At 41.9% G+C, this 12,070-nt stretch overlaps 1 protein-coding gene across 2 annotated transcripts in view; it reads right to left on the bottom strand.

Annotated features, from left to right (window-relative positions):
* The window catches only part of UGGT1 (UDP-glucose glycoprotein glucosyltransferase 1), a 39,719-nt gene extending 27,765 nt beyond the window's left edge, over positions 1–11,954 (bottom strand). For both annotated transcript variants that reach the window (XM_081911531.1, XM_081911532.1), the window contains exons 1-11: positions 11,778–11,954; positions 10,057–10,194; positions 9,711–9,793; positions 7,957–8,087; positions 6,916–7,028; positions 6,127–6,301; positions 5,311–5,407; positions 4,012–4,090; positions 3,338–3,438; positions 1,902–2,001; positions 779–839 (exon numbers count right to left, since the gene is read on the bottom strand). In XM_081911531.1, the coding sequence (XP_081767657.1) occupies positions 779–839; positions 1,902–2,001; positions 3,338–3,438; positions 4,012–4,090; positions 5,311–5,407; positions 6,127–6,301; positions 6,916–7,028; positions 7,957–8,087; positions 9,711–9,793; positions 10,057–10,181 (1,065 nt within the window). In that variant the 5' untranslated portion in view covers positions 10,182–10,194; positions 11,778–11,954. The remainder of the gene's footprint in view (positions 1–778; positions 840–1,901; positions 2,002–3,337; positions 3,439–4,011; positions 4,091–5,310; positions 5,408–6,126; positions 6,302–6,915; positions 7,029–7,956; positions 8,088–9,710; positions 9,794–10,056; positions 10,195–11,777) is intronic.
* Positions 11,955–12,070: the final 116 nt, after the last annotated feature.

Here is a 12,070-nt window from a genome sequence, read left to right as displayed (position 1 = left end):
TATAGAGAAAGTTAAACAGATATTCTGCAGCAGATTCAATTACACTGTGATTTCAGTCTTAAACAGAGATAAAGAAGTCAATTGAGGGGATTGTACTGCTCCTGCTGTGCCAATTGTTAAAGTTTCTATTTGTTTAATCCCCAGAACACATCACAGAAGCCACTAAGTTTCAAGTTTGACACGCAGTGGGACTTATTCAAAAGCAAGGCAAAACCCAAAAGGCCAGGTTCTCCTTGAGCAACTGCTTGTGACTATTCCCTGGGAAATATCCAGGTAAAACCAGTTAAGAGCCACTTGGCTCATAGTTTCTGAGCTTGTGGAATATAAACCTTGCACAGAACAGTGTTAGGGTTCACTGGAACAAACTCCCTCAGAAGGTAGTGGACTCTTCTTCGCGGGAGGTTTTTAAGCAGAGGTTGGATGGCCATCTGTCCTAGATGCTTTAGATGAGATTCCTGCATTGCAGGGGGTTAGACTAGATGACTCTTGGTGCCCCTTCCAACTCTACAATTCTGTGGTTCTATGATATGATGAAGAACCTTTCCTTCTAATTCTGCCCTAGGCTGTAGCTAGTACAACAGTACAACCAGAAACCAACAAAACATTCTGGACATTCTGGAAGAAGAACAGCACTTCAAAGTATTTAGAGCTCGATAAAATGTACTTTTTAAATACAGAGAGGCAGTGTGGCTTAATGGCTAGTGTCAGCCCAGGAGACCTAGGTTCAAATCCCTATTTTGCCAAGAGGCTCCAATACAATAAGGCTCCATACAATTACCTTTTGGTTCTCTTCAATTTCTGATCTGAGTTCTGAAGAAACAACTGTTTTTGTTATTGCCCTACAGAAACCAAAAGAGTCACATGTTATCATTAATTGCCTGTCCTACCTCTTCTTTTGTTTTTATATCTGTTCCACTCCAACATGTCCCACTAGGGCATACAATTGTTACCAGTAAACAGATATTGGAATTCATACAGTATAGAAAACACTGCAACTGCAAGGTCAACAATTAATCTATTTCATTTAAGCTCTCTAGTGCAATCAATTGGGGGGAGGGACTCCACATATTAAACCCTACAAAGTTTGACATCTTCAAAATTTGTGCCAAAAATGGTTGCACAAGAATTAAGTGCTTTCAGCTTTTAAATCCAAAAGGACACATACCAGGAGGAAGTTATTATCCCTTAAAAGAGATAGGTAATCTGAGCCAACTATGAACTTAACATCTCTTATTTAATAGAAAACACTAATATGCACTTAAGATTACAAATGCTGTAGTACCGATGATGCAGAAATACTGACTTTTCTGATATAGCCTGCCCCCCTAACTGCAGATATGATCAGTGCAGGTTGTTGTTGGCTGTATAGCTGCCCGGTTATGTCTTTCCTGCCCCCGTTCTTCACAAACTGATTATGAATGGTTTTCTTATTCCTGGCTGAACGCAGGCATTTTCTCCACCTCCAGCACCTTTCTGTATATGTGAATTCTTTCTGCTGTCAAATTGTCTCTACTTTATCAGAGAAACACCCTGCATTTTCATTGAACTTCCAAGGTGGCCAAATTTAATATTTTCAAATATGCAAGGGGTATTTCACTGCGAATTCATACCAAAGTTTTCAAGGTATTAAGAGCAAAATTATAGCAGAGATGTTGAAAAGCAAGTTTTCCCTTTTAAAATGATCTAATTCCACAATTGCTCGTTTCTAAACTATCAGTTAGCTGGTAGAAGCTGGATGGACCACACTGGGGCAACCATTTCCCCACAAGTAAGGGGGCCAAAGTAGTTTGTTTCCGTTTCAACAACCAGGATCCTCAATCTGCTCTGAGAGCTTTGATCACTTTCACCAAAGTAAACAGCACAAAAAATTATATTTGCTTAGCAGCAGCAGCAGGAGTTACCTAGCCTTTGTGGGAAAATTCTGACTTAGATCTTTCATGACCATCAAAGCATCCACCGTAGGAGCAGCCAGAATACGGGCAGCAGTTTGGAAGCTCAGATCTAAAATTGAAAAGAGTTCAATCATAAGGCAGTCCTCCAAACCTGGAACATTATGAAGCTTAACTCTGCTAGGTGCCGAGATCAGCCTAATCTCTTGAAGCTCTTAAACACCCAACTATTCCTCTCACACACTTTGATGAAGTTGCTCACATGGCTGAAGCAGAGTTCATGCGTAAGGGCATCCCTGGATCAAGCTAGCACATCCACCAATGTTCTGTTCTTAGCAGAGTACACAATTCATACAACTGGATATAATGCTGAGAAGCATTCACCAGGTGAAAATGAATCAGAAGGATTCGGGAATTTTACCACGCAGGTTTACTCAGAAGGAAACGCCACTGCATCCAATAGGGCTTACTCCCAAGTGTGTTCAGGATTGCAGTCTTTTGTCACCTTATCTATAATGCAACTATGAGCCGTAATTATAAGGCAGCTGCGAAGAATGCAACTGGCAAAAAGAGAAGGAAGAGGCACTGAAATAAGAAGAATGCAAAAGGAGGAACTTGTTTGCTTAATGCCAACTAACAGAGCAATCCAAAGCCCTAGCAGGCAGTGGCAGGGTTGTGTTGTCACCACACTGGCAGCCTTCTTGCTTCCGCTGGCCACAGCAGAAGAGGCAGGCAAATCACTGTGGCAGCCTGGAGCTGGTGCAATGATTTGGCTCGAAGACATCACAAGGCAGCAGTGACAGTCATGGGGCTGGCTCAGTCCCTTCTCTAGAACACCCCATATAGGGGCTTTCCATGAGCTACCACCAGGTGGAATGAGGAGCTGGGAGTTGATGCTGGTATCATTCTGTGGGTAGAGGGGCACCTTCATCTAATCAAAGTCCATCCCAGCCAGGCACAATGGGGTTTTGGATTGAAGACACAGAAGATGAACTCCAGGTGAATGCTCTTAGGGGCAAAGTTTTCTTCTTCAAAGTATGCAGAAGAGCTGAAGCAGTTTGCAGAAATATTGTACTTATCTGGCACCATGTGGAAACTACTTCAGCTATTCTATGTAATTCAAAAGTTTAAGATGGTTGCTGAAGAAGGAACCTGTGCTTTGAAATATGCTGGCATGTAAAAAACGCAACTGCATTCAACTCAATGCTTTGCACAAAGGGAAAATGCCTTGGGGTGGTGCTGATGGAAAGTGTCTTCGTGCTTCTATCTCTTCCAGGAACGGTTGCATTTATGGATGCTTCTGCTGACACAGGAGCACTTCACAACGAGGTCATAATAAATTTATTTTAGTGTGTGTATATAAGGACTTAAGTGCAGCGTAAGAGCTCCTAGGAAGTTGAAGTTCACATTTCAGATTTGCAGGAGAGGGGTCTAATATGGATACTTACCTTGTAATTGCCACACTTTTAAGGGTGCCATTTCATTGGTGCTTTCAACAAGATGTTTTCTTAGTTCTTTCAGTTCTTCTTTCAAACTGGGGTGCAACTGCCTGGAATAAAAAATGAATTAAGGAAACCTATTTTATTAAAGGTAAAGGAACCCCTGACCATTAGCGGATGACCCTGGGGTTGCACGCTCATCTCGCTCTATAGGCTGAGGGAGCCAGTGTTTGTCCGCAGACAGCTTCCAGTCATGTGGCCAGCATGACTAAGCTGCTTCTGGCAAACCAGAGAAGCACGGAAATGCTGTTTACCTTCCTGCACAACTGCCCTTAATAGATGTGGATTTGGGTCCCTTTTCTTAATATTTTGTAGGCTTTAGTCGGAAAATGCAGCTAAAAGTAACAGAGGAAGCTGCTGTATACAGTTTAGTTGGCCCATCTAGCTCAAGATTGCCAACACTGAATGGCAGCAGCTCTCCAGGGTTTCAGGTAGAAGTCCTTCCCATCCCCACCTGCTGATGCCGGGACCAAACTTGGGACCTTTCACAAGCAAAACGTGTGCACTATTACGGAGCCCCCTCCCTGCAGTGTTCTTTATGTATTTCCTTGCAAGTCATTTCTGGAATGCTTTAGGTGGAAAAGCCAAGGAAAATGAACACGTTTGTCAAGAGTATGACGTACCTCAGTTTTCCAAATAGAAATCCCTGCACTTCATCAATGGGGTCATTTTCACCTATTACGGTTGCATTCACATCCGCACCTATAGAAACATGAAAAAACTCCTGGTTATGATACCATTTAGGAAACGATCAGTCATAAAGAGTCTGACAAGCTTTGCAAGCCTTCAGCACACAATATTAGCACTGCAGACAGCCATGACAGCAAGCACATCTTGTTTCTAAGATAAGTAGACAATTGCTGCAATTTCTTACAACAGACACCAAAGTGTAATGGGGTTATTCCCTGGTGAGGGGGGAACAGTGACATTCCTTGACACTCATTCCCTTCTGTCAACCAGTGAATAATCTGGTGCTGCTCTCCACTGCCACTGTGAAGAGTCTCAGAGTGAGACTCTCCTCACTCTGGCTCCAGAGGGAGCAAACGTCAAACACTTTTTTCTAAAGAAGTGGCTTGTCGCACAAAAAAGGGCAGAACGATGATGACACTCCTCATTCTGCCTCTGCATGTTTTTACTTAGTAGCCAACACCATGCTAGTAGCATTTGAAGCCAACAAACTGGTGGAAGGGAGGGATTAACACAAAGTAGGACATACAAAACACAGATAAAAATTATAATGGCTTTTCCTTCATTTAGAAAATGTGCTACTTTTCATGCACCACAGCTTATTATCATAAAAAAGGATCTGGGAGTAAATTAAACATGTGTGTAAGAGGTTAGGCAGCTTTGCAAGGAAAGCAGAAGATGAAGAATGAAGTGTGAGGCAAGACCCTGAAACTGGGGCCTGAGGGGAAATTGGGCACACAGATTGCTAACAGCCAGGGAGAGAGCAAGTCCAGACAAGTTTCCCACTCCAGCTTGAACTGGTAACCTACACAATCCTGCCACGTCAAGGGAAGCTAATGGGTTGCCTGGGCAAGTTGCCTCATCTTAAAGTACATCAATATATGCATGAACCTTCCAGTCCTTAAGAGTATCAATCCAAAGGTTGCCTAATCTAGCTTCAGCAGCTCCTGTCAACGTGCAATCAATTCCAGAGTGATTGCTACTCAGTGGGTTTTCAATTATTTTTATTTGGCTTGTTACAAGCCATTTTGAGCAGAATTTCCTTGTGGAAAGGTTGTATATAAATAAATCCGAATGATTTAGATTACTGCAGCGTATTGCTAATATACCCTGAAGAAGTGATTCAATTCTAAATAGAATAACAGCGAGAGCATATGAAGAGAATTTTAAAAACAACTTTGGAACATATGCCAGTTCATGGTGGAACCATCACTGCTCTTAAGGTAGGAATTCACCTTTCACCTGGGTATCATCCTTGGCCTTATATTCTGTGCTTTTAATGGCCAGCTCCACACCATAGCCTGACAGGTAGACTCTTTCTTTACTTGGATTCTGCAAGAGAGGAAGGAGTAAAAGCAAGGTAACATGGGCACAACAAGGCATTTGCTAGGTTTATCTCTCCCAACTTTGCCAGACCATAATCACAGGCAGTTGGACCATCTGATTTAAACTTGGAACAAGTGCCCAGCTGTGTTGCAGCTCAGCTATAAACACCCACCCACCCACCCTCTCTGTGATAAGAAAGTTGCAGCCCAATTCAGAACTCCAGCTGGTAGGAGGATGACAAATGTAGCTTCCATCTAAGAAGCTCTTGTAGTGATTCCTGCTGTCTTGGCAATGCTTCTCATGCTGGCATTTACATATCTGGAACCTCAAATTTCATTGCACATTGCCACAAAAGTCATAAGGGGCAGTAAGACTATAAAAAGAACGGTAACCAGAAATATCCTGAAACTATTACCTCTTCAAATTGAGACCTAACAGCTTCTAGATCTTTAAAACAGTGAGTCTAGATTCAGCTTCACAGTTGTCTTGTACGAACAGAGGAATAAATCTTTGAATATAATCAGAAAAGATAAACCCCTCTTCAAAACACATAAATGTTGCAATATTGAAAGCAATCAAAACCCGGCAATATGGTTTATATAAAAACACACACGATTTTAGAACTCAATGCAAAATATTCTTGAAGTGGCACCTAAATAACTAATATTGCTCCTGAAAAATACTGGAAATCATGTGGACTTTCCTAAAATTGTTTTAGTACTTACAGCGATGTAATGCCTAAGAATGTAGATGATTTCTCCAGCATTGACTTTTGATACAAGTAGTCTGTGAAATCTAGACATCTCCTCAGAGCCAATCTCAGCATACAAGATTACCACAGGACTTTCAGGGTCTGAGACTGGGTATTTGTGGTCGCCTTTGAATATAAAAGGCTTTGGCCTGGAACAAGACAAACACTCCAATATAAATAATGTATTTAAACAAGATTAGATAACGCTTATGACTGCACTGAGCATATAGAAGAGACATAAATAGGTAACTATGACAGTCCTTATACTAATGCTTGAATCATTAAATGTGATTCATGAAGAATTAAAATAAGATTTCCATATGGAAATCCCAGCACTTTATTGCTCTGCTTCTCACAATTGTGGAACTGAATGAATTCCTAAAATGTTGTAACTTACAAAGCCATTGCAAATGGAACTGAACAGTATGCATTTTATAATTGTAATAGTTTTATCTATTTGTATCTTTGTTGTAATCTATTGTTGTAACCCACCCCAGAATCTTATGATTGCATCCCACTCTGGGACCTTATGTCCAAAGTAGCAACATGTTAAGATTGTAATCAATCATTTAATCAGAATATTTATAAATCACCAACTCATAAAAAATTAGCAAAGCAGTGTACAATAAAATTATTTAAACATCATGAAACTATGAAATAGAATTATGTAATACAGAACAAATGACCAACACTGAATCAGATTGCCCTATTTTAACAAAATAAGCAGCAGCATAGTTGATGCCTTGGTACAAAATAAAACTACCTTTCTGAAGCTGTTTGTAGAAGCATTTTGAGTTTGTCAGATTCACAAGTCTTCTCTCCGTGTACAACAAAAAATGCATTACATCCCTCTGGTGGGGGCTCATCAGCGGCTATCTGTATTAAAATGGATCTATTATAGTAAGATGTCAACCTTTTTCAGAGGTGGGGAAAATGGCATCATGGTCATAGTAACAGGATCACAAGATACTCTGCTTCTAATAGATTCATCTGTGCATTGTCATTTTTGATCCATATGAATGAACAGTACAGCACTGAATCACATCAAAAAAACTGGCCACGACTTGTGGAATGGGAGCATTTGCACAGCTTTTCTGCTTCCAGCCCAGATGGATACCAGCGAGGAAGGTAGAATAAACTTCTTAGATTCTTTCAAAGACAAATACCACACAAAATAAAGATCGCTCCATTTTATAATCAATCAAGAAAGGTCTCCTGCCTTGGAGCTAAATGAGAGAAAGAGGGATAATCTTACAGCAACTTTATTTGTTCCCTTCCCTCCCCCCCATCTCTCTCCCCTCTTTTCTTTCTCTCAGCCTTGTTTTGTGTTTATTATTATTGCTGGGTGAGCAGCTATTGAGGAATCGTGGGCGAACAAGATGGTGGGCAGGATACTGAAGCCATTCCTTTTAAATTTAAGTTTGTTTTTTTTAAAGGAACGTAAATATCCATGTGGTAACTTTTGCAGCACTGGTACCATGCCCAATACTTCTCTGGGCAGTGGTCAGGAAAGAGGTGGAAGATTGTCAATGCCTAGACACCCCACCTAACCTTGGTGTCTAGGCTGGCAAGCAATCAGGGAAGGGGATATTATCTGTCAACTCAATAAGGTCCATCAACATATTACCACTCCCAATATACACAGTATAGTCAGTCACTGTCAAAAAATTAGTTATTGTAATATGGTCAAACACAAGGCTTAGGTTGCTAGTTCAGGGAGAGGAGACACCCAGTGTTTCCTTTTTGCATTACTGTCTGTATGAAAACATCAGAATCAGAAATGTTCCAAAAGCTATATACTAACCTGCTGGAAGGCTTGAACCGTAGCTGAATAAGAGCGCAAAGACAAGGCAAATTTCAACAAGTTCTGTTGCAAAGGTGAAAGATTCTGGGAAGCTGCTTGCAGCATTGCATAGTAAGAGGAATAATCAATACCTGCCAACCCATAAAGTAAACTATTTAGTTTTTTATGCAAGTGCAGAGGGATTTTAAAAATCAGTGATAACTGTCGTCGTGGTTCATACTACAACTGTACACAATTTAAAACAACACAAGGAATCAGCATCCTGTGCAGTCATCAAGTTGGAAATATATGACTACAAGCTGGTAAACACTGTGATCCTAGGCTACCTCCATATAACACTGCATACAGAAAATCTCTTTCTTTCTTTCTTTCTTTCTTTCTTTCTTTCTTTCTTTCTTTCTTTCTTTCTTTCTTTCTCTGAACTTGATTATTCATACTCATTGGTCACTACTACAATTGCTAAGCACATAACTGCTTTTAAGATATACTTGGAATTCATGTGCATTATAGATATGACTGCTGGAATGTGTCTGATCCGTTTAATGAGATATCCTCAATAGTAAGCAGTTCTATTATATTACAACATAATTCTATTACAACAAAATATTATATATTTTCATTAATAATAATGATGTCTTAGTTACTTTAGCTTGTTAACCTTGCAAAGACATATAAATTATAAATTACAGTCATTAGGCTCTAAAGAGGTGGTGAACTATCTCCCCACCCCTGCAAACACCACGTTCCCTCATAGACAGTGACTGGGGCCAAAGCATACATACACAAAGCTCTCTCTCCCCCCCCCCTCCCCATGGCATTCACACCTCTCTCACATACATATCCAGCTGCACAATAAGAAAATGGCTCCTTCTTACTGCACAGCACTGAAATGATAGCCAATCAGAATGGCAAAGCACAGAACTGTCACTGCTTCCACCAGTCTGATTGGCTTCTGTACTAGATATTTAAAAGTGTTTTGTCCACAGTTCAAGTTCTGGTGCACATGTAAAGGGGGAAATGGAATGGGCAATTAGCATGTGGGAAGGAAAGAGTGTATCATCCTATACCTAGTTTTTCATCCCTTAAGAGTAGGCTTGTATAACTTGTGACTCAGCAAGATGAACGCTGTCCATTATGTATTGTGGCATGTCAAAATATATCTGCTTTTGAAGACCAAAGTAGGCAGCAACGCAGATAAAGGCTCTGAGAGTGGGGAAATGCAGCTAGCAGGTTTATTTGGCTTGGTCAGTCACTAAGTTCTACAGATCTGCCTTAAATGGCCAATTTATATCTGCATAAGCTTTCACTGGTTACCATTTTCCATTAAAGTGTAAAGCATAAATGAAAATCTTTACTATTTTTATATTTAGCATTATTCTACAAATGGAAAGAGAAAAACAAGTTACAGTCGTACCTCGACTCCTGAATGCCTTGGGAGTCGAACGTTCCGGCTCCCAAACGATCAAAAACTGGAAGTGAGTGTTCTGGTTTTCGAATGTTCTTTTGGAAGCTAAATGTCCAATGGGGCTTCCGTGGCTTCTGATTGGCTGCAGGAGCTTCCTGCAGCCAACCAGAGGCCGCGCTTTGGAAGTTGAATGTTTCGGAAGTCAAATGGACTTCCGGAACGGATTCTGTTCAACTTCTGAGGTACGGCTGTATTAAGTGTTTGTCATTTATACCAATGAGCCTTTACAAAGAATTTAGCACAGAGTACCCTATCTGATTACAAAGCGACCAAGGAATGCAGTAATTACCATCATGATTGGATGATCCAAAGTCCTGACAGGTTTCAACAAAGCTCCAAAATTTCTCTTGACCCTCTTCTGCTAAAAATTCACTGAAGAAAGGAGGGGAGAGGAATCGTTACATTATGTTAAGTTTTATTTGTTTGGGGGTTTATTTTTTAAAAAAAAAAAACTATGACACTGCATTTCACAAGTCCAGATTCAAATTCCATTCAGTAATTAATTTACTGGGTATTTTTAAGGCAAGCCGCTGTCTAAGCATCCCTCATTTTTAACATAGGGACACAAATTATATGGGAGATTACATATGTAAACTATTTTTTAAAAAAACCATTGAGTTAGCCATCTTGCTTACCTTGCTTCAAGTAATAAAGGTGTGGAAAACCACTTAGTAGTCAAAGAAGTTGTCACTGCTTTTGAATCTGCTTTTACCAGGGAGAAGCTCACCCATATTCCAATAAGTGCAATTAGAGTTCCCATCTTATAAAAGAACCTGGAAACAAATGAAGACATTTAACTTAAGCATTGTATTTCAGCAGAAATAGTTAAGCAAGTGTATGCTTCTGTAAATCCGCAGGTGTGCAATCAGTTCTAAGGTATATATCTTGACACAAGCCATCTTGCTGAAGCTAAGCAGCACCTGGTTGGATAACCACCTGAGAATAAAATGTGTGCCACCTTGGGTTCCATGATGGAAGAAAGGCAGCATATAAGAAAATAAATAAACAAAATCTGGGAAAATAAAGAGGCAATTCTAGGACTGATTCAGAGGTAATGGGCTGATTCACATGTATTGGGGGAACACGTGTTGAAATGCCTACACTGCAGAGGGTTGGACTAGATGACCCTCAGGGTCCCTTTCAACTATACAATTCTATGAGTCTATCATGAGCTAGTGAATAAACAGGTGTTCCAGTCCCGCTTCTTATTTTCCCCTCCTGATTCCAGTTTCCTCTTCTGTATCATGTCAATTAGATTGTAAGTCTATTTACAGGGACTGACTTCTCTCTTAATACATGCACAGCCCTTAGAAAATGCAGGCACTTTGTAAGTGAATAATACTAATTTTACATTGCAGGAAGCGCAATATTAAAACACATATAAAAGCCTCATGGCAATTCTAACATCTGTGAAGTTGGCCTGAGAGAGTAGAGAAAGGGAGGACTCAGAAGAATGAATCCTTCCCAAAAACGTATCAAATTTGTCCCACTTGTACTTCATACTGTAAAGGTAAGAAGTGGCACTGCAGAAATTACATAAGAAGCTGCTGAGTCAGACGCTAGTCCATCTAGGTCATTATCATCCAACCTACTATCTCCAAAATCCTCAGCAGGAACGTGTCATTCTCAGCCCTGCTACTCAGTATTTTTTTAAAAAACTAGTGCTTCCCCCTTGATCTAATGCATCCTACTGTGCATTCACGGTCTACTCTTAGCACCATTATGGGACTCCACGACGCAGGCATGTCCAGATATGGCAAATGATGATACTTCTGACCATGCCAATTGCTGTCACAAATCCCATTGTGCAGGTAAGATTTCAGAAAGGCGATCCTGTCCCTCTGCTGCAATCCAAACACCGAATCCAAGAGCCCTGGGGCTCACACCCTCGTTTGTTAGATCTTCCTTTCCGTGCATAGTTTTAGCAAAAAAAGGATTCCAAGGAGCTCTGCGAATAAACACCCAACTGCCAACCGCATCTCTGTCCTTCGGTTCGAGATATCCGAATCCTTGGCAACGCCACAAAGTTGCCGGAATTCGGGCTGCAATCCTAACCCTGCTCGCCTGGGGGGTGAAACCCAGGGGATTCAATAGCACCTGAGCATCAGAGCCGACTCCGTCAGGATTGCAGCCTTAAAATCGCGCGGCTGTGTTGCAAGGCTGGAAACACGAGCTTGCTCTGGTTAACCACCCCGAATTCTCCGCGCCCCGGTCCCTTAGACCTCCCGCTTTCCCTGCCCGTATGGACTCCGCCTCCTCCGCTCGAGCCCCAGGAGAGCCCGAAAAAGGAGAGGCGGCGGCGGCGGCGGCGGCGTCTTCAGAGGCGGGTGTCCGGGAACCCAGGCACCCCACTCACCGTCCAGTGCTGGGGAACCGCACGGGGGGGGGGAGGCGATGGTGCCGGTGCCGCGACTTAGCCAGAGGGCGCCTCCCGGGGCTCTCGCGCCGTGCGGATTATTATTGCGCCTGTAAGCTACCGCCACGCTCCTTTCCTGCTTCAGCCGCCGCGGCTCCTTCGGTTTCCTGACAGCTCGCTTCCGGTTCCGGCCCCTCGCCGGCTACCAGGAAGAGCTGGGGCGAAGCGGCTCTTTGCCCTACGGAGGGAACCAGTCTGGGAGCAGCCCTTGACGCTCGCAGCGCCATTTTGGC

Source organism: Podarcis melisellensis (assembly GCF_964234715.1).
Source record: "Podarcis melisellensis genome assembly, chromosome: 5".
NCBI classification, from domain to species: Eukaryota; Metazoa; Chordata; class Lepidosauria; order Squamata; family Lacertidae; genus Podarcis; species Podarcis melisellensis.
This window is presented reverse-complemented; position numbering and strand designations above follow the sequence as displayed.